Source organism: Euprymna scolopes, chromosome 19 (assembly GCF_053919585.1).
Source record: "Euprymna scolopes isolate OS-2025 chromosome 19, ASM5391958v1, whole genome shotgun sequence".
Classification (NCBI taxonomy): domain Eukaryota; kingdom Metazoa; phylum Mollusca; class Cephalopoda; order Sepiida; family Sepiolidae; genus Euprymna; species Euprymna scolopes.
This window is the reverse complement of record NC_136500.1, coordinates 150,068,047-150,091,590: the sequence shown is the minus strand read 5'-3', so window position 1 is coordinate 150,091,590 and position 23,544 is coordinate 150,068,047. Positions and strand designations below refer to the sequence as shown.

Here is a 23,544-nt window from a genome sequence, read left to right as displayed (position 1 = left end):
GTTTAGTGCAAAAATTAAAAAAAATTTTTTTGGTTTGTTTTTATTTTATTTATTTATTTTTTTTTCTCCTAAAATTTTTCCGGACAATAAAGGTTGATATGCTGTCAGTTGTAAGAGTGGCAGTTAAAATTTTGCAGCAGTTCATGACAGTTAGAGACAGTTTATTGGACAGTCTTGGGTTTGCGATGGTTGATGACAGTTTCCCATTTGGGACAGTTGATTACAGATTGTGCTTCTGAGTAAATCGAGATCAGTGGATGTCAACCAATAACAAAGAAGCCTTCATAGACTAGGTACATGTGAACCGTAACATTCAAACAGTTATTTTCCCCTGATGGTGTCACACACACACATCCCAACCAATTCTAGCCAGATGACAATAAAGGTTGATATGCAGTCAGTTGTAAGAGTAGCAGTTAAAATTTTGCAGCAGTTTATGACAGTTAGAGACAGTTTATTGGGCAGTTTGCAATGGTTGATGACAGTTTCCCATTTGGGACAGTTGATTACAGATTGTGGTTCTGTGTAAATCGAGATCAGTGGATGTCAACCAATAACAAAGAAGCCTTCATAGACTAGGTACATGTGAACCTTAACATTCAAACGGTTATTTCCCCCGATGGTGTCACACACACACACACCCCAACCAATTCTAGCCAGATGAGAAAATATTTAAATGAACAAATTTTGCCGTAATAATTTTTTTACCTGAAAACAACAAAATTTCAAAAATATTAAATGAAACATTGAATTAAGTTAAAAATTGTTTAAAATTCAGTAACAAAATTTCAAAATATTTTAAATTTATAAATAAAATGTAACATTCTATCAAAATAAATTTTCTTTAAATGATGAACAAATAAAATATAATTTTCAGTTTAGAATTTTAAGAAATGGATGGAATGTATTTTTTATATAACTTTTTTTTTTTTTTTTGTTTTTTGAAAAAGAACTTTTTGTTAATGTAAAAAAAAAAAAAAAAAACAGTTGCATAATAAACTGGCCTTTTATAGGGATGACCTTGCTTTCAACAAAACTGGTGAAGAATCTAAATGTTTATACAGGGTGTTATTTTTTTATATGGCGAATTTTAAATTGATAACTATTTTCTTTAATTGCAAATTTTGCAACTATCGGTTATTTTAAATTCAACTTGATTTGGCAATTCATTATGAAAAGATTGACACACGAGCAGCATTTTCGAATTGCAAATAATATCATCAATTTACTGATGAATGAATAAGTTCATGAAATGGACATTTATATTGGCCATGTCATTCATGCAATTTAACCCCATTAGGCTATTTTCTTTGAGGATATGTAAAGTTCCATATCTACACTGATAAACCAGACACAATAGACCACTTAGAAGATAACATTCAATATGTTATTGTTTAATTTAATGCATAGAGTTTGTGAAAATTGGACCTCCAGATTATACCATATACATGCAAGCTGCGGGGTGCCATATGCCCTAAATTGTATTTAAATTATAGATGCTAACAATTAATCTTTGGAACAAATCACATATTTGTATCATAAAAATATTTGGTACTTGTACAGTTTAATCAAGACATTAAAAAAATGAAAATATCGAAAAAAGGTTATATTGTACGTATGCGTTTTGGAGTGAAGATCTCTGGAAAAAAGAATTTCATTTAATTTGATTGAGTAGTTTTTTTTTTACAGCAGAAAAACACGTTTTTATGAAAGCGCGTTGAAGTCGGCCATTATGAAATTTGTTGAACACACCACGGGGAGATAACTCCATGTAAAGCGCCGATACTCCCTCCCCATCTTTAATTCTAGTTTTTCTTTGTAAAAATCGAACCTTTTGTTCGGTATCATAACAAATTGTTTTTTTTCAATGTAAAATAAAAAAAAATACTTGATGAAATTAAGTGAAATTTTTTTTCGGAGAACTTTGTTCCATAATGAATACATACAATATAACCTTTTTTCAATATTTTCATTTTTTAATGTCTTGGCTAAACTGTACAAGTACGAAATATTTTTCTGTGATTTATTTTAACTTAAAGTTTGCTGCCTCTAAAAAAAAAACACTCTTTGTGATACAAAAATGTATTTAGTGTATCGATATTTCAATATTGGCTGAATCTAATTTTCAAACACACTCGGATAATTGAAAATTGATCATCTTACATTTTCTAATTTTTTTTTTTTTTTTTTTCAGGATTTGTGTGTCAATACTAAAGTCCAGAATCTTCAATCTGAATTGGAAAAAACGTCTGGGGAATTGGCCAATGTTAAGGAAGAAATGGCAGAAGTGATAACAAAATTGGCCATCTCACAAAAACATACGGAAGATTTGGAGGAGAAGTTGAAATCTGAGACTGAAACAAAAGTTGCAAAAGAAACCCAGTTACAAGATGCGCTGAGCGAACTGACCTCTGTCCAGTCTCAACTGAAATCAGCTGATTTGACTATCGACCAGCTGCAGTCTACTTCGTGTGATTTGATGAAAGGACAAGAGGAAGTTGGTCCTTTAAAAGTCCAGTTGGGAAAGCGGGAGGAACAGTTACAGAATTTGAGTTCACAATTAGCGGAACTCATACAGAACAACGATGACCAACAAGGGAAATTAGCCAAAAAGGACGAAAAGATAATGTCGCTGTTGGAGAACATGCAAGAACTTGAAGAGCAATTGACATCGTTGGGCAACCAACGTGAAGCAGATGTTGGCCAGTTGACTGCGGAACTTGCTGAGAAAAGCGCCTCCTTGGAAGAGGCTGAGAAATCTTTACAGGCGAAAGAGACACATTATATCAAGGTTTTGGCTACGGCCAAAAGACTAAAACAGCAAGGTGAGATTGCCAAAAAAGAGGCTGCCGAAGCCAAGAGTGAATTGAAAGAATTACAGGAAAAAATGGCCTCGGAGTCTTTTCCACCCGATCAGACGGTGGGGCAGATAGAAATGCCATCTAGTGGAGACGTGGTCAGTAACTCAAGTGAACGTTTGCAGGAACTGACTACACAAGTTGAATCGTTTTCTGAATATTGTCAGCAGTTGCAGCTGCAGGTGCAGACCTTAAGCGAAAAGCTGCACACGGCCGAACAAATGGCGAACACAAAACAGATGCAACTGGAGGTACTGCAGGCGCTTTCAAACGAGAAAGAATCTTTCGCTGCCTCCCAGGGTGAATTGCTGGAAGGTTTTGAAAAGAAACTCATTGATGTTCAAGAGGAGAAGGAGACGCTTGCTAACGTTGTTGTCGGCAAAGAAGAGTTGATCCAAACGTTACGTGACCGAGCTGAGGAGCTAGATCGAAAGCTCAAGTCCCTCGAAACGGAAACGGAAAAAGATGCTCGGATACGGCTGCTAAACGAACAGCTGGACGAAAGCGGAAAGACGATGCACTCGTTGCAAGAAGAAATAAGCCGCAGAGAAGAAAAGCTTACGGAGTCGAAACAAAACGAAGCAAAGAAAAAAGAAGAATGTGAACAAATAACAGAACGGCTGAAACGAGCGGAGGAAGTAAGCAAAGCAAAACATGAAATCTCTGAACAGTTAGCGTCACAGATCTTTGATGTATCCGAGCAATTCCAAGCCAAATGTGTCCAGGCGGAAGAACTTTCTAGCAAGTTGAAATCCTCTGAAGAGAAATTTAAGGTGCTTGAAGTCGAATTGGCAGAGCGAGAATCTAGTCTTGATGATCTTAAACAAAAATTGATGACGTCAGAAGAAGAAGGAGAAAGACTTGTTGATGAAATGAAGAATTTCAAAGAATTGTATAATTCCAATCTGGAAAAGTTAACGGCACAGCAAGAAGTCTTGAAAACGAAGGAAGATGAATTGTTGGAGGTTCAAAGGCAACTTGACCGTTTGAAAGGTTTTCTTCAGACAGAAGATCTTCTTGGACGTTACAAAGATCATCTGGACAATCTCAATTCCAGGACGGTTGTGCAGAGTGCAGAAAGTTCCGAACCGGTTTTTGTTGCCGATGACAAAAGACCTTTGGATCAAACGGTTATAGAGTTTCCAGATACAAATTTTAGTGGAATGTACGAAAGCTTGAAATTGGAATTTGATCTGGTCTTTTCCGAGAAAGAACGACTGATTCTTGAGAACTTTGAATTGAAGAAATTGCTGACCGCTGTCCAAGATAAAGAGAAGGAAAGTATTTTAAAGCAGAAATCATATGAAACTAGAATTGGACAACTTGAAGACAATCTTCACGTGAGTCGAACCGATATGGCATCACTGGAAGAAAGTCTTGAAGATTCCCATGAAAAACTGTGCAAAGTGAAAGAGCAAAATAAGCAACTGCTCAAAGAGAAGGACAACCTCACTTTGCAAATAGCCGACTTGCTCGCTGTCAAGAAAGGTGATGATTCCTTGGTAGTTCAGGAACAGGAGGAGGAAAAGAAGACGGACGATGACCAAAATAAGGTGCCTTTTGTAGAGAAAATCCAACAAGAATTTCAAGGCTCTGTTTATCAAGAGCGGATTGAACGAGACGACGTGCAGCGATCTGCAAACGAAGGACCCATGAAAGAATCCGACGAACTTGAGCGAATGAAAGGACTGTATGAGAAATTGTCCGATGAGCATGAGCGCTTAAAGAACAAACATCAAGTAGCTGACGTGAAGTGCGAGAAAATGTTAATTAAATTAAAAGCACTTAAAGAGAAGAACGACAGTCTACTTCAGGAGCTTTCTCAACTCAAAGAGTTTCAAAAGGAAGGAATCAGTTCTGTAAACGAAGAATTAGTAGCTGAGAAACAAAACCACCGAGAAACTCAGAATTTACTTTTGGCAGAACAAGCGCTTGTTGCAAAGGAAAGAGGCGAAGTAGCAAAAATGAAAACGGCCTTCAGGAGTAAATTCCAAGAGGTGCTTAACGAGAAAAATCACCTTTCCGGTTCTTGTGACCAATTGAAATCCAAGTGTAAAGAGCTTGGTGCCAGGCTTAAAGAACTCCTTGCAGAAAGGCAGGATCTCCAAGACAGCATCGACCGTCTAATTAGCGAGTCTCAGACATCCCTTGAAAGTATGCGAAACGAGCATGTACTGGAAAAATCCTCTTTACAGAATAAAATTTCAAGTCTTGAGGTCGAATGCAAAAACTCGTACACAGACCTTGAAGATTTTCAAAAATTGGTTGCTAAGATGAAAGAAAGCCAGGAATCTCTGAAGAGCGAAAATCAAAAACTGAAAGATGTTGCTCATCGATTTAAAGACGAAATGGTCAACAAGCATTCCGTCGAAGAGAAGATCGACCATCTGGAATTGGAAGTGCAAGGTTTGCAAGAAGAGCGGAACAGTCTCCAAGACCAAGTTGATGCGGCACGTGAAGAGGCACTGACAAAGATGAAAGAATTGCAAGGAACTAGAAAGAAGCTGGCCGATGCCGAAGGGAAGCTAAAACTGCAGCAGGAACAGGTTACTGAACTTAAAGAGCTTAGTGAGACGCTGCAGAGTAGCATATTTTCACTGGAAGCTGATTTACAGGCAAGCCAACGTCATCTTGAGTTTGCGGAAAAAGAAAAGGATAAGTTGCATGAAGAAATAACTGTTCTTCAGAAAGCAACAGCTAATACGGAAATCTTGAAAAGTGAGCTTTCCTTGGTTGAACATGAGGTGGAGCGTAAAGAACAGAGCGTGGTTATCTTCAAACACGAGGTTGAAACTCTCAACGAACAGGTACAAAGTCTGACCTCACAGTGCCGAGATCTCGAGAGCACACGGCAGGCAATCACAGTGCTGAAAAAAGAAAATAGTTCGTTGACGGAGGATGTGATGAAACTAAATGCTGAAACCGCAGATCTGAGGTCAGCAAGGGAGGAGCTGGGTGTCGTCAGTGAACGCTACAACAATTTATTGCAGGATAACACGGCATTGGCGAAACAGATTGAAGAACTTTTAACCCAGCTGCAGAAGCGGAGCCAACTAGAAAAAGATCTTGCATTCGCACATGACCAACACGGGCACCTAGAACGGGAACAGGCTACGTTCATTCAGCGGATCGAGGATCTCGAAGAACAGAGTCAGCAACTGACCAATGAGAATACGCAGCTGAAACAGGAAATGGTGCACGTAAACAGCTCCCTAAAACAAGTGCAGTTTGAAAACGAGTCTCTGAAGTCACAGCTGCAGGTAATGCAATCTAGCGGTGACCGGCTCAGCAGATTTCAAGAAGAATATGAGAAATTGCAAACGCAATTTTCCCAAAGCGTAGAACAGAATAATAAAGTGCAAGCAGAATTGAACCACTCAACGCATCGACTTCAACTGAGAGATGCCCGTTGCCAGCAACTCGCCATGCAAGTAAGTTTTATTCCAAATTAATTCAATTTATTTGACAAAAAAATCAACCAATTGTGTTTCAAATGATATGGAGGGAAAGGGTGATAGAAATGAACACATAAGATGATACGGTAGTCTAATGCGAATTATTATGTTCGTGCATTTGTTACTTCAATTTCACACAAAGGTAATTGATGTATCTGAGAGCGTTCTTATATAGGTTTTGTATTGGAATATATATCATTAGTTATCATTCCACAACCTAAAAGTTAGAATAAATTTACTCTCATGAATTTTGAATTGTTGTCAACGAATATTAAATCTCTTTCTTCCTTTCGTCTTCTGGGCAGGAGCTGTTAAAAACAGCCTATCCTGCCTTGACAGAGTACAAAATAGACTTCGTGGCTTGGTGGAGGATGCTTTTTTCTCTTCCCTGCAGCCTCTCTCCTACAGAAGAGACATTGCGAGCCTGTCTTTGTTGTATCGTTATTTCCATGGCAAATGCTCGTCTGAGCTCCAATCTCTGATCCCCCCTCGCCAATCTTTCACAAAAAACACCCGTCTAGCTGAAACCACTGTCAATAATTTTCCCCACTCTTTATCTGTGTCTAAATCAAAACGTAGATTCCATGAGCAGAGCTTCTTTCTTAGAAGTGCATAACTGTGGAACTTTCTTCCGTTTGCCTGTTTCCCACCTGACTACAACTTGGATGTCTTCAAGTCCAACATAAACAAATTCCTGACAAACCGCTCTCTTAAGTAAGACACTCTATCAAATCTCCAATACTAATGATTACTACAATACTCATTGATTACTGTACACGCAATAACCCTTATCCCCGAGTGGCTTCCGGGCCTTGATAAGTGGTGACCTCCATGTAAAAAAAAAAAAAAATTCATAAAATACTGAATTCTGTTTTCTGACAGGTCAGCCAACTTGCCGAAGATCGCAGTTATTTGAACATTCAAATGGGTAATTTATCACTTGCTTTGCGAGAAAAAGAAAAAGACGCATCGAATTTGGCGAGTCAGTGTCAAGCGTGGCACCACAAACATTCGCAGCTGCAGCAGAAGGTGAGTTTTTCTTTTGTTTATTGATGCGATACCACCCCCATCCCATCCTTCAAAACAGTGTTAGGAATTACAAAAAAATGAGGAAAATAATCTCTCAAATTATACAGCATGGTGTCATCAGCAAATATATTTCAGGCACAATTTTATCACAAAGGTCACTCATTTATGTTACAGTTTATTGGAAAAAAAAATAAAATGCGACAGACCAATGATAGACAGACCAAGGTGAACTATCTAATGGATCTACTTTTTAAAATGGTTTTTGTTTCAACTTAAAAGTTTAGATAACCGAATAATGTTATAGAATTTTTTACAAGGCTTCAGTCAGTCTTGACAGACTCCGTTCACCCACTGTTGGGTGCCTGCGCATGAAATTATTATAACAAGAGTTGCACAATCTCTAACCCTACACTTCTCCTGAGTCGGCACGGTTTTAATTCCAGTTGCAAGTATATATTATATATAAGTTCAGCAGGACTGGAAACAATGCAGAAATAAGCGCAGAGCGCATAGAGCACCTAGTTTTTTCAAATGGTCACCCATCTGATATTGGCCAGACTCATCATTGCTTAACTTCAGTGATCTGGTGAAAACCGGTGTGTCAATGTTATTATGCTGTAATTTTCTTATGTTTTTTAAAATAAATAATTAAAATTTTTTTCTTTTTGATTTCTATAAAATAACCTTATTGATGGGAGAAAACTTAGTTTTTTTTTTTGTTTTTTTTTATTCACTTTGTTGATTATATTAACCCAAGTGGTCGGCCCCTCATGGAGAGAGAGACGTGTATCCGTCCAATGTTGTTGACGGTTGGTGTGAAGTTCTTTTAAAAATGAAACAAAAAAATTTAGTTTTCTAAATTTTCAAATTAAACTTATGAAATAATGTTTTCAAAGACGTAACCAACTTTATTATGTTTTTGTTTTAAATTTTGCAGGTGACAGAGTTGGAGACAGGTAGAGCTGAAGCTTTGAAATTGTCGAATACTCAACCTTTGACCTCAGAGATTGAAACCTTAAAAGAAAAGTAAGATCTTCTTTTTGTAACAAGGGAATCATTACTTATCAAGGCCTGAGGGCCACTCAAGGATAAGGGTTAATGAGCATAAGATTGTCGGTGAGACAACAGAAAAGTGATCAGTAGTGGTGAAAATTGTGTGAAATTTGATTATTTAAGGGGATGGCTCAGCAAGAATTTGTTTACATTAGACTTGAAGACACCCATGTTATAGTCAGCTGGAAAGCAGGCCAGTGGAACAGAATTCCACAGGTGGACAGTTCTAAAGAAGAAGCTTTGTTCATGGGAATCAAGATGAGTCGATGGTGTGACACACACATATCCAGAGTGCAACTGATATTTGTAAAATGTGTTAGAGTTTGTGTTTTTTTTTTGTTTTATTTTAGGAAAAAAAAATTGATTTGCCACAAATTTATTATATCTAGACTATTAGCCATTATCTTATGTAACTTTAGAATGACATTATTAGACACATTTATTTGTTATAATAAAATGCTACATTTCATCCTAGGAGCAACACCATCACAATCGCAGCATCTTTAGACGAAGTAGTTCCTATTTTTCTCTCTAAATCTAAAGTCTGCCTACTGCCCCCTTTCCAAATTCATACTAGTTAACATAATCTCTACTTGCTTGCATAGGGTCTGAATTTATATCAGTACTAAGCTTTAAATCGTTTGCAACTTTGAAATGATCATCGATAAATTTTTTTTTTTTTTAGAATCAGAGAACTGGAAGTTCATCAGGAAGATATGATGAAACAAAACCTCGAACAGACGTCACAATTCACGTCTGAAAGAGAGCAACGCTTACTTGCAGAGACCAACCTGATACAATTGCAGGAACAAATCCAGATTATGCAGCAGAAGCAATCTGTCCAAGACGTAAGACTGTCTATCGTCCCAACCGTCCACTCTCACACACACATCATCAGCATCATTTTTTCTTTTTTTTTTATCTTCATCACTAATGTATAATACTAACATGAACCAGTAATACCTAATAGATTTTTTAATTATTTTTTCAAATTTTAACAAAACTTTTTGCACTATAATTTATCTCTTATATAATGCAATAACCAAATATAATGATGCTGTTTTTCGCCAGGCAACATGATTATTAAACATACTTGCTCTATTGAGCACTTTAATTGATTAACGTATACCACTTACCTGATATTATTACTCATATTTTTTTAAATTTTTTTTTATTCAATTTTCACCCCAAACAAGGCACAGTGCCACTTTGAAGCAGGGGGCTACTATCAGGGACTTAATTTGCAGGGTCATTATGAAGGGAGATGAGTAGAAAGATGTTTGTTCACATTACACTTGAACTTCTGCATATCAGTACAGAACTTCTGCATATCAGGGAAAGCAGAATCCCGGAAGGGAGTTCCAAAGACCCGCAGTTCTGGGGAAGAAACTATTGGAGTAAAAGGCTTTCTTGCACCTAGGGATCTCTACTGTAAAGGGATGAGACTTACTAGCTTATCGGGTTTGTCGGGGGTAGTTACGTCGGGGAGGTACAAGTGTTTGCAGTTCGTCAGAGCATTCACCATTAAAGTATTTGTAGAACAGGCAGAGGGATGCAACATCTCGTCGATGGGGCAGAGGCTGAAGCCTAGATGACAGTTCAGGACCTATCAGGTTGGCGACTCTCTTTTGAACCCTGTCCAGGAGCGAGAGACAAGCAGCAGATGCACCAGCCCAGATGTGACAACAGTACTCCATACATGGGCGAATGGTTGCCTTATAGAGGTATAGGATACTGTCAGGCATAAGTAGTTTTCTAGCACGGTAGAGGGAGCCAACCTTCCTTGCAGCGGCCTTGGCAATGTTCTCAATGTATCTATTCCAGTTCATGTTGCTTCTGCGGCACAGTGTACTTTGTGTGGTAGACAATATAGTAATGAAAGATACAGAAGTTATTTATCCTCGGCGATGCCACATTTAAACATGCCTGCTCAATATAGGACATTGAGCACTCTATTAACCAGATATTATACTGGTATATAACAAAGAAAGATATTGGATTTCTAAGATTTTCATTATTAATTTTGAAATTGTCTTTTAGGTTGAAGAAATCCAATTCTTTCTTAATTTCTTAATTTTCTTTCGTTTTTAATTTTCTTTCGTTTTTAATTTTCTTTCGTTTTTAATTTTCTTTCGTTTTTAATTTTCTTTCGTTTTTAATTTTCTTTCGTTTTTAATTTTCTTTTGTTTTTAATTTTCTTTCGTTTTTAATTTTCTTTCATTTTTAATTTTCTTTCGTTTTTAATTTTACTTTTGCTTTTTCCAGTATCAAATCCAAATTGACGACGACCAAGAACAAATTCTCGACGCACAGCTTTTACTCTGTAAGTTTTTTTTTTTTTGCTGCCGATTGCCAATCTTAGATTCTTTTCATTTCTTTGTATTTCTTTCTGATAAACATGTTCCCAGGAATTGCTGCTGCATTCAATATGCAAATTTTTACAGATCGTGCAGTGGAGATATTGACACACTCCACTGTGTCGCGTCATATAGTAGCGATCCCCCAGCAGAAACTTGGATGTCAGCTGGATGTTGTGATGTTTGTTTTTTGTTTGATTTTTATGAAATTATTTTTTTTAATAGGATTATCTCTACTATTATATGAAAAGAACTTTGTGTGTGTGTGTGTGTGTGAGAAAGTGGGGATAGAGAGAGAGTCGTTTCCTATGGACTCCGAAAATGCTGGGCTGATTTTTATTAAATTTCACACAAATGTACTTTATGTGCCTGGCAGTGTTCTTAGATAGGTTTTATATCAGCATGTCTTCGATAAGTATCAATAACCGATAATCCAAAAAATCCAATGAAAGAAGGAATAGGTGATTTTGACCAAAAGTTAACACCTTATACAGCCTAACACCACAAATGCATTTGAAAAGGTTTTATTGTATTGTATAGTAGCAATCCCCCAGCAGCTTTCTTTTCCTTTCTCTCATTTTTTTCTCTCACTTTCTTTTTTTCTCTCACTTTGTTTCTCTCTCCCATTCCCTCTCTCTCTCAATTTTTTCCACTTCTCTCTCCTGTTTGGCACAAACAAGATGGAAAAATGCTTTGTCGATCATTTCAGTGGTTTCAAAAAAAAATAATGTAAATTATTAATGACAGTCACATTGCACGCATGATTTTTGTGATTTTAATGAATTTCTTTATTTTTCAGCCCGCCAAAGCAGCTCGTATTTGCAGCGTTTACAGAGATGGTTGATGGTTCGAAAGTGAGTATAAAACCCACCTTTGAGAAGGAAAATGAGTTCACACATGTAAACTAATTAATATCACATATTGATTTTTGTCTAACGATCGAACACCATTTTCATGAAACCAACTTTTTTTCTTTTTTTTTTTACGTAGGCATCACCACATTATCAAGGCCAAGAGGCCACTCAAGGATAAGGGTTAAAGAGTGTACAGTAGACAATTGGACAATATAGTAATCATTAGTAATGAAAATTTGGTAAATTTGATAACTTATATGGAACGGCTCATCAAGAACTTATTTACTTTAGACTTGAACACAACCATATTGTAGTCAGCCGGAAAGCAGGAAAACGGAAGACAATTCCAAAGGCGTGCAGTTCTAAGAAAGAAGCTTTGTTCATGGAATCTACGATTAGGTTTAGGCACAGATAAAGAGTGGGGGGAATTATTGATAGTGTTTACAGCTAGACGAGTGTTTCTTGTGAAAGTTTGGCGAGGGGGGACCATAGATTGAAGCTCAGTCGAACACTTTCCATGAAAATAACGATACATCAGAGACAAACTCGCAACATCTCTTCTGTGAGATAGAGGTTGCAAGGAGGAGAAAAGGACATCTCCTACGAGGCTACGAAGTCTATTTTGAACTCTTTCAAGGCAGGACAAGTCCTTTCTAGCAGCTCCTGCCCAGATGTGGCAACAGTATTCCATCCTTGGACATACCTGGCTCTTATATAGATAGAGAATAGCATCAGCAGTGAGATATTTACCGGATCGATAGAAAGATCCCACCATTTTTCCAGCGGCCTTGGCAACAGATTTGATGTACGTGTTCCATTTAAGATCAGGAGTAATGGTCAAGCCCAGAAGCTTGTCAAAACTTGAGGCCTCCTGAAGACGAGAGCCATTCATTTCAATTGATGCCAAATGTGGATTAGAATGTTGATGATGTAAAGAGAGAAGCTTGGTTTTAGATGCATTAAAAGTAACCAGCCACTCCTTTCCCCATTGTACTTCGTGCTCAAGATCAGAGGAGAGAGAATTGGAGAGAACTTGGTCGTTTACTGTCTTAGATGTGCTACCATAAATGGTAGTGTCGTCAGCATAAATGTTTACAAATGATGTAAGGATGTGATTTGGAAGATCATTAATGTAGATCAGGAAAAGAGTTGGGCCCAGGATGGACCCCTGAGGGACACCGGCATTAATACTGTGAGCTTCTGATTTTTGCCCCTCAACTACTACTCTTATGAACCTATCAGAAAGAAATGATTTAATAATTGAGAAGACATTTCCAGCTATACCATAGCTAGCGATCTTATGAAGTAAACCTTTATGCCACACCCTATCAAAGGCCTTAGATATGTCAAGAGCAATTGCCCTAGAAAGATTGCCATCGTCGAGAGATTTGCTAATCCTATGCGATATAACTGTAAGCACATCTGCTGTAGAACTAGCAGAACGGAAACCATATTGAGTGTCACTAAGAAGGTTATTTTTGTTGAGATGGTTGATTACTTCTGTATTTAACACAGATTCTAGCAACTTACTCATGACGCACAGGAGACTTATTGGCCTGTACTGAGAGGGGGATGAGCGATCACCTGAATTCTTAAATACAGGGCATACTGATGAGATTTTCCAGGGAGATGGGAAACTATTCTCCTTAAGACAACGTTTAAACAGTTTAAACTGCAATGCTTTTTTCATTAATCATTAGTCAGATTTTAAAATACCTTTAACATTTCAGTTTTTACTATTTCTATATATATATATATATATATATATATATATATATATATATATATGTATGTATGTATGTATATGTGTACGTTTAACCGTCGTACAAGGGAAAGTGATATGAAATGAATAAAAAAAAAGAATGTATCTAATATATAAAACACACTTTCTATGTTTCATTCTCATAAGGACTCATCAGGCTAATGCATGAAATAAATGTTACTAGACGATAAAATGAACAAGGAAAAGTGAAAAAAAATACCAGTTGATTTTTATCTAATAAAAGTCCAGCTATTAGCTGGTGTAAACAGGAGTGAAAATAACAAAGAATCTGATTGGTTAACAAGCAAACTTAATACTAAATAAAACCAGTCGGTAGCATTAATTCCATTACAGGTCCTTACAATGATAAAGTGCAAAAAATTCTGTGTAGCTTAACTGCCATATTTTTATAATTTATATTTCTTTGCACAGTGTATTTGTATTGCTGTTTGCTTGAGCGATTTTCGTTGGTTGAGCAGTGGTTTACTTATATAATTCAAATTAAAAAAAAAAAAACTCATTATAAACTTGTTTTTTTTTTGTTGTGTCCTTGATGTAATTGATGCATACTGTCATGTTCAGGGCTTTCATGGGAGCCCCTACGTTTGGGGGTGCAGGTCACTCAGCGAAAGATGAGAGGTCAACGTCATGGCATAGCAACATGTTCAGGTAAAAGAACCAATCTCTGGTGTGGAAGGATGTCTTTTACTTTGAATTCTCATCTTTTGTCTCTTTTATTGGTTGAGCCACTTGACTTTGTGGAGCTTCTACTATCTAGATTGCTAAAAGATTATTTGTATCATTATTTTCATTTATTACTTTCTCTCTCTATATATATATGGAATAAGATGATTGATAATTTGTAATTAAAATTACAAATCTGTTTCATAAGGAAGAACAAACAAAATCAATAAATTGTACGATCGTTTCGGAAACGATGTTTTTATTGAGATAGACAATAAGTCTTGGACAATAATTTAGTTTTTTGAAACAAAGTCTCCTCATGAGCAAAAATATTGGGTGGGTTTTTTTTTATATATTTTTCTCTTAATCTGTCTATTCTACTTTTCCTTGGAAAATACAGGCTGATCTGAATGAATTTTTGTATGGACGATTATGATAAGGTGCAACAAAATAACTATTATCCATTTACTGAGGTAAAAATCTAGTGTAAATATATATACATACGGTTAAATTATACTCATTCTTACATTGAATATTAATCTTTCACAAAAAACACCCGTCTAGCTGAATCCACTGTGAAAAATTTCCCCCACTCTTTATCTGTGCCTAAATCAAAACGTGGATTCCATGAACAAAGCTTCTTTCTTAGAACTGCACGCCTGTGGAACTCTGTTCCGTCTGCCTGCTTCCCACCTGACTACACCTTGGATGTGTTCAAGTCCAACGTTAACAAATTCCTAATGAACCACCCCCTTAAGTAAACACTTCATCAAATCTCCACACTAACGTAATGTACTTGCAATAACCCTTATCCCTGAGTGGCTTCCGGGCCTTGATAAGTGGTGACCACTGTGTAAAAAAAAAAAAAAATAAAAAAATAATTTCTATAATTAGTCACTGTGTATCAAACGGATACCATAATAGTTATTTCGCTGCACCTTTTCATAATGGTTCATACAAAATTTCATCCAGATCAGCCCGTTTTTTCCTAATACAATTTTTTGGTGATGTAGTATATGTACTCATCCAAACAAGTTCCGGTTTTGAAAATCCTTGGAAGTAAATGGTATTAATTTGAACAGCATGAATTTCGTCCATTTACTCAATCTGAAAACCCTGCTTTTTTTGTTTGTTTTTCTTGTTTGTTATTTTAAAAAATTCATTGCACACAAAAAATAATTTCTTTGATTAAATATTTTCAAAATAAGTTTAATTTTAAATTGAAGAAAGACATCTTGTTTTTTGTATTAGATAAAAATGAGTGTATTAAATTTTAATTTCACTTGCATTATAAGAACATTATATGATGTATGTAGCCATGATGAAAGAAAAATATATTCCAAAAATCATGTACATTGATAAATAAAACTACTTGATTAATAGTTAAATCTGTTCCGTTACTGGCATACAGATTTTCCTTTATTTTTGTATTTTGATATAGGGTGAATTCTGGACAAGAACCCAATATTTTTTTTTCTGTGCATGCTTTTATGTTCTTGCATCGTTCTCTCTTTCTAACAGGGAATACCTCTGCTTTTCCAGCCGTCAACTCCACCGCTTGATGAGGATCCGCCCCGGTGTCCGGACACTTGTTAGAATCTATTTCCTCTTTCTCCATGTCGTCATTGCAGCTTGCATCTTTGGATTCTTGTGAAAGACCGTCGTCGACAATCGCCATATCTGATGCAGCCATCTGCGAACCATTCCATGAATCGATAAGAATCGCCTCATAAATACCCGACCAATATCTTTAGCCAACTCTTCTGGATCTGGAACAACCTCCCTGCCTTTTCCACCCCCACGAGATGACCGTTATTTGAAATGTCGGATTAATTAGGGTTTAAAGATGAGGGAAATAAGAGGAACAGCTTTCGGTCGACACCGGTTAGACAATGATTTTTGCACACAGCATTCTGTAAACGTAGACGATCCTTTTTCTTAAAATAAAATTTCCCCTATTTCGATCTACAACTACTTTTTTTTTTAAATTTTCAAAATTAAAATGTAAAATAACATTTGTTTATTACAATGTTTTGTTTAAATAGTTTTATTAAAATAGTTTTGTAAATAAAAAAATCATGTCAGCGAAATACAGTCTTTTATGTTAGTTTATAGAATGTTGGGTGCGAATGTCAAGATCAAATCAGTGTCGACCGAAAGCTGTTCCTCTTGCTTCCCTTGTCTACTGGGGTTTTTAAACTCTAATTTGATCCAAAATGTTAAATTTGTATGCAGACTAAATTCACAACTGATTGACCTTTGACCTTAACTTGCCTTTAACTCTCATCCATTTTTCTTTATTTACACTTTTGATTGGATTTGGAGGAGGGGGGGCGTATTTATTTTTTGTAAAACATACCCAATCGTATTTGCTTGCTGCTTGACTAACGTTTTTGTTATTTTTTTAAACATCGGCCATTGCTTAACCATCTTTCTCGGATTTTTGTTTTTCTTATAAAAATTATTGGTGCCTGTACATAATAATTGGGTCAAAAATGCATTCGAAATAAAAACATTATGTAATTTACGTGCCATGTTGAAATAAGCAAAAATTATAAAAAAAATAATTACGTAGAATTATCGTATATTCATGATCTGCCATTTTCTAATTTGTGAATTAGCAAAAGTGAAAACAAGGGAGACAATTCAGTTGGCCGTAAGGAATCGACCACAATAGAAGAAACTGATAAAAATTAGAAAAATTGTATTGTTCTATCTTATCATTTTCTGTTATTTTTACTAATTTCGACACGTGTAATCACGTAATAGTGTTTTTATGTAAACGGTCATTTTTTCCCCTATCCCATCATGATGCACAAGCATCAAATTATTTTTTTAATTTTTATAAAATTAAATGCATTTGAAATGAAAGGATGTTTATTTGAAATTGGACATCACTTTTTATCTGTCTGAATCAAATCGATAGGTACTTGTACAGTTTAGTCAAGACATTAAAAAATGAAAATATCGGAAAAAGTTATATTGTACGAATCCGTTATGGACTGAAGATCTCCGAAAAAAAAAATTTAATTTAATTTGATTGAGTATTTTTTTTTTTTTTTTTTTTACAGCAGAACAACACGTTTTTATGAGAGCGCGTTGAAGTCGGCCATTATGAATTTGCTAAACACGCCACAGGGAGATAACTCCATGTAAAGCGCCAATACTCCCTCCCCATCTTTAATTCTAGCTTTTCTTCCTAAAAATGAAATATTTTGCTCGGTATCATAGCAAATTGTTTTTTTTTTTCGCTGTAAAAAAAAAAAAAAAAAAAAAAAAAAACTACTTGATGAAATTAAGTGAAATTTTTTTTTTCAGAGAACTTTGTTCCATAACGGATACATACAATATAATCTTTTTTTCGATATTTTCATTTTTTAATGTCTTGACTAAACTGTCCAAGTACTAATCGATATTATCACGATGCCTTTAAATAAAAATAAAAAAACGATCATTCTTTTAAAACAAATGATTGGACAGAATCCATATTTTTCTTTTTTACACACAAATACACAAGTCACACCTCAAATTCAATGGAAATTAATTTCGGTACTTCTGCATTTATGACCCTGTGATTTCCATAAAGTTACCTGAATATGCCCGGCAGATGACGGGAATAATCGGAAACAGCCAGGTGAGCCTTGGTACAAAAAACACAAATTCTTACAACCCCCCCTCCCCTATATTAAGAATGACGACGACCATTAAAGTAATACATTGGAAAAAAAGTCTCAATATCCAGAAAAGTACTTGACCATTCCTAGTTTTTCCCGTCATCTGCCGGGCACATTCGAATAACTTTGTGGAAATCGCAGAAGTATCTTAATTTTTTATCTTAATTCGAAGCATCTGTTGAGTGTACCTAGGTTTCATCTAAGTCTTTACAAACGTAAAGGTTCTGATGAGTCAATCTATTTCATCAGCAGATACTGCATAACCAGGGACACACAACAGACATTGTAATGTATCGTTTTTAAATATATTTTTGTTTTTTATATATATATATCTCCCAAAAATATTTCCTGTAACAAAATGGATTTTACAGATGAGGAAGGGAGGGAGTTTTGGATTTGTATATTCATAATACAATTTTGTTTTTCTTTTAGAATAAAATGTCTTGAAATGTCAATTGGACGCGAATAATTATTCCAAATCATTTTTAAATTGCAAGCATCTTTTTGGTTGGTCAAAAGATGAGAAAAGGTGATGGTCGGCTGAAAAGGTTTCAAGTTTTACATCCAAAGAAGGTTGCAGAATCTGCATCTTCATGTGATGTCATCTTTCGTGGCGGACAGGAAATCTCCTTTCCAGAAGAGTTGCAGAAGTCAATGGGGTAATATTTTAACAAACTTGGTGCAAAATAAATTCTATTATTTGCCTTTTTATCCTCGTACCTGGAAGGCATGAACCTTTTTGATGGTCAACTGTGGGAGCCAAAAAACATTTTCATGTCTCATGAAACATTATCACTAGCTGCAACCATTATAAAAAAACATTGATTTCCTCTTGAAATATTAAAAAAAAAACAAAAAAAAAACTATTTTATCCAGAAAATGACAAAAAAATACAAAAAGAAACGAACCTTTCGATACACACAATAAAATTTTACAATTTTTGGATTTTCAAATTTGCTTAAAGTTTTGACACAATTCGGACAGAAACAAAGAACTTGAGCAAAAGAAAAAAATTGCCAAACAAAAATGGAGTTAAAAAAGAAAGTTTGTTTTCTTAAAAAATGAAATTTTTTCTGCCTAAAACAAACTTGAATGTGATTTTTTTTTTTCTCTAATTTTTATGATGGATGCTATGTGTGAAAGGCAGAGAGGGGGGGGGAGCTCTGTATATTTTAGAAAAAGAAAACAAAGGCTGTGTCACGTGTGAGTCAAAGAGGAATAATTGAGGATGTCTGTGAGTGAATTTGTTATTCAATATTTTTGGTTGTTGGAGGAGAGAGTAGAATTCTGTGCGGGGGAAGTGTTTTGTTTTTCAAAAAAAGTTGTTTCAATATTTTTCATTTGGGATTTTAATAATATTTTTTTTAAACAGTTGGTGATGAAAAATAAAATGAAATACAATAAAAAAAAAATTGTTTTGTTTTTTATACAAATTATCTACCAAAACCCTACCAAACTTCTACCATTATACTGATTCATCAGATGGTGGTGTCTCATCATCTATCGAACGCTTATGCAAATTTCTCTTGATAATTATATTGTACCCAACATATGGTAGTGATTTTAAAAGTTAAAAAAAAAAAATGACTTGGGTACCATCAACTAGAACTCAAACCAAACCAAAACTCTCCAGAGCAATGTTCGTACGCACACGCGAAAAGTCAAACAATAACAAATTGGTGCGTAGTGGAGTGTTAAGAGCATGGAACAGGTAAAAGATGGAATTGATTAGAAAAGAAAATAATTGGTAGTTGAAGTCGTCAATGAAACAGTATCATTGATGGACACACCCAGTGTTCCCAGGATTGAAAAAATATCAGATACAATGACTTTAAAAGACAATGACAATGGGTAGTTGAAGTCCTCAAATAACATTATCATTGAAAAACACCTCAAGTAAGCTATACACATGGAATCGAAAAAGTTGTCAAAAAACAAATATATAACAAAGAAAGGTTATCAAAGGCAAGATAAGTTACTTTTCTAACCAACTGGATAATTTTTAGTGTTTTTATTTAATGTAACATGTTTATTCAACTCGAAAAACAGTGTTTACAGATGTATTGGAAAATTAAAAATGGCGCCGACTCTCTGTTGAACACGGTAAGTTTGGGAAAATGAGTTAAGAATTATACAAAATACTCTTAGAATCTCGCTCAATATATGTTACCATGACATGGGCTAACATATTCGGCGGATTTTTTAACAGTATTTTGTATAGTTCTTTATTTTTAACTCATTTTCCCAAACTTACTGTGTTCAACAGAGAGTCGGGCACCATTTTTAATTTTTCAATACATCGGTAAACCCTGCATGTTTTTCGAGCTGAATAAGCATGTTAATAAAAAGGCAAGATAACTAAAAACCTTTCCAGTAGCTTGTTTTACTCACTTTAAAATGTGTAATCGCTTCGAAAATCATACAATGTTTATCGATATATTTTATTTGTTATATATTTGTTTTTTGACAACTTTTTCGAATCTGTGTATAGTAAAACAAACCCATCATGTAAATTATTTACAGTTAAAATGTTATAAAAAAAAAAAAATTTGAAGTTTTAAATATATTTCAAAGAAATAAATTATGCCCGGTGCTAAAATATTGTAAATTCATCGATCGTAAAAAAAAAGAAAACTGCCGTAAAAAATGCTAACTTTAAAATATTTGGAAATATTCAGTGAAAAGTTTTATTTATTATTAAAAGAACGGACTGAAAAATATAAAAATTGTTTTGCAGTAAAAAAATAAATAAAATGAATATTTGATTTTCTTTGAGAGAAAACGAAGTTCAAAAACGAGTTCACTTACTATATTTTGTTCGATAAAAATTATCCCAATGTGTAATTATAATTTATTATCCAAATGGAGAATTGTTCTTTTTCTTTAGAACATACATGAACAGTCGTAACACATATCGGTAGCCATGGACAATTGGTAGCGTGACCACGTGGTTGAATACTGGAAGCTGTCTATACCTACAACTTAATCAGGAAGTGACGTTACGCTGTCATGTGCATCGGCCTTCTTACTCTCGGTAGCCATGGTTACATCTGGATTACTCTCTGTATGGATACCATTTTTTGTTACGGGGGTCACTCGTCAGTCGGGGTTAAGGAGAGGAAGATAGCTAACGATTAAAAAACACTTGAAAATGTTAAAATGTCTTTCCCTTGCATTTCAAACGAAAACAAAGAAATAAAAATAAAACAAGAAAAACAAAAAAAAAATTAATATATAGAAAGTCTTTTTTTTTTTTTTTTTTGAGGAATTGGGTTTTCCCATACTAAAACGGATCTTGTATTTAACTCTGCCCTCGTGGGGGACGTAAATTAATGGCGAGCGATACCATGCAATATACATTGTGGGTTATTTTTTGCTTATTTAAAATCAAATTTTACGACTTTTAGTGATTAAAAAGTGTTTACTATTTTGAATACAAACAATATCTCTGTAGTCGAATTGAGTTACCTCCCATGAATTTTGGCAAATTTTAAAACAGTTCGCCCATTCAGCTCCTTGTAAAATTTGATTAGATTTAAAAATAAACTACTTGATTAATTTACTTGATTTTGGGAATATGAAATATTCGTTTTGTGACAAATACGAACATCATAAAGATTTTTCATTGATTATTAAGATAGTTGACACATTTTTTTTTTTTTATGATGTTGATTTTGCTTAAAACAATACTATTTACTTTGGTAAATATAGGGATACGCTACAACAGAACACCGACCACTCCAATTTGTTTTTTTAGGGGTAATTGAGGTCGCTGACAACGAATCTAATAACCAAACCTGTCACAAATTTACTGTTTGCATGGTATTAAACCCTGAACCCAGGGACTATTTTCTGCCATTTTACAGCTTCCGTTTATGCTACGCGCAATAGCATCAACGACGGCTATTGAATGTGCCTTCACGTAGCAAACTGCGTTTTCACATGGCGTACAAATCTCTTGTGGAAGATTTAAAATTATATGAAAGGGAAGAAAAGCACTGCAAGGGGGGGGGGCAATGTTGGAAAGACATCTTTTTTTTTTTCAAAACAGAATTTTTAATTTTTTTTTTTTTTTTTTCATTGGCAGACAATTTAAAATTAGAAGAAAAAGTTGTCTAAAACCAAATTTAAAAAAAATACATTATAGCACTTTTTTGGGATTTTTTTTTTTTTTTTTTTTTTTTAAGTCTTACATAGTCTTTAATGCATTTTAAACAAAGTTTTTACGAGCGGTTTACAAATACATAAGCACCAAACATTTTTATGTTTTTCATTCTTTCTTTGGGAGGGGGGATTCAATTATAGAACTTGTGTGGGTTAATAGGTGCTTCTGCAGTTTAAGTTTTTTCATAAATAATGCGCCATTTACTGATTCGAATACATTTTAACATTTTTATGAGATTTTACTGTTTACATTGGGGGAGGAGGCGGGGTTGGGTTAGGGCGCGCACGTGCACCCTCCCCCCCCAATGTAAACGGTAAAGGTGCTTCTGCAGTTTAATTAATCGTTTTTCCATAAGTAACGTGGCAACATTTACCGATTAAAATACCATTTAACATTTTTTAGATTTTACTGTTTTCTGTTTACATTGGCAGAGGAGCAGGAGGGGGTGTTGGTCGAGCATGTTCGTATGAATTGCGGAGTTCATCCTGCCCTCACATGTGTACAACGGTCCAGTGTCTGAAGAAGCTATGCAGCCCCAAACCATTAGGATTCCTCCTCTAAATTTGACAGTTGGAACCACGCAATCAGAATGAAATGCCTCTGCTTCCCTATGGCAAACATTGCTCAAACGGTGGCAAAAATCCGATGAAAAAAAATGAGAATTTGCTAAATTGTTGGAATGAATGTGTATTCACATAAAAATTTCAATTGTTTCTTTCAAGGTTTAGAAAATAAAAGCTGCTAACTTCAACTTTACTTTCATCAGACCAAACAATTTTCGCCCAATCATGTTTTTTGGGGTTTTTTTTTGCAAATTCTTGTCATTTTTTTTTTCTTGTTGGCCTGAAACAAGTATGGCTTTTTTCTTGCTTTGCATCCTTTTAATCCCATTTCTCATAACCTTCTTCTGTTTGAGCTGATATGTTTGCATCCTATGTCCAACAGCAAGTTCTAAAGAACTTTCTTCCTATCTACAAGGGATGCTCTTTTCAAAGATCTGTCTTTAAAATGACAGCTGTAGACATTTTAATGGCCCTGTCCTTTTCTGTTTTTGAAAGACTTTATTTTCTTGTCTCTTTTAATCGTTGTTTGAATTCCCTTCCTTGAACATTCCATCTTTCTGGCAATTTCTACCTGAGAATATCCTACACAAGATAAAGCAACAATTTGTACAGTTTTAATCTCTGAAAGCTGCTTCCCTATGGCGAACCTAAACCTACATAATATGTAGTAAAAAATAATAAATAATAAGTAAAAACAATTAGGAATAATGGATAGTATACTTTAGTATACTTGGTAAAATTCAGTTGTAAGTTACACTCTTCTGAAGATTCAATCCTCTGTACAGGCGATACTAAAAATACAATTGCGAATTTCTTATGATTTCTACCCAGTCATGGTTGATGGGACAAGAGCATGTGGATTAAATAAATGGTTTCCAGAAAAACCCGTTCTGTTACTTTTTTACTCATATCATGTTTAATGTTTGTGCAAAATTTTGAAAAATTCCAAGGCGTAATTATTGAGAAAAGTGAGGACAGACGAATGGACGAACGGACAAGTGTGTGACTTTACAGGTCCACCCTCCTTTTGTCGGGGAACCAATAAAACTGAAGACAAGAACAGTAATTCAAATACAAAAGAAATAATATG

General features: G+C 35.0%; 1 protein-coding gene across 13 annotated transcripts in view; it reads left to right on the top strand.

Moving 5' to 3' along the window:
- LOC145240051 (uncharacterized) overlaps positions 1–16,483 on the top strand; it is a 144,092-nt gene extending 127,609 nt beyond the window's left edge. For 12 of the 13 annotated variants that reach the window (XM_080103669.1, XM_080103670.1, XM_080103673.1 and 9 more), the window contains 7 exons: positions 2,195–6,289; positions 7,196–7,342; positions 8,280–8,368; positions 9,081–9,243; positions 10,661–10,718; positions 11,552–11,606; positions 15,574–15,852. In XM_080103669.1, coding sequence (XP_079959795.1) covers positions 2,195–6,289; positions 7,196–7,342; positions 8,280–8,368; positions 9,081–9,243; positions 10,661–10,718; positions 11,552–11,606; positions 15,574–15,706 — 4,740 coding nt within the window. In that variant the 3' untranslated portion in view covers positions 15,707–15,852. Of the gene's footprint in view, positions 1–2,194; positions 6,290–7,195; positions 7,343–8,279; positions 8,369–9,080; positions 9,244–10,660; positions 10,719–11,551; positions 11,607–15,573 lie in introns of all 13 variants that reach the window. The other variant, XM_080103663.1, reaches the window with a different exon arrangement.
- The last annotated feature ends 7,061 nt before the right edge of the window (positions 16,484–23,544 follow it).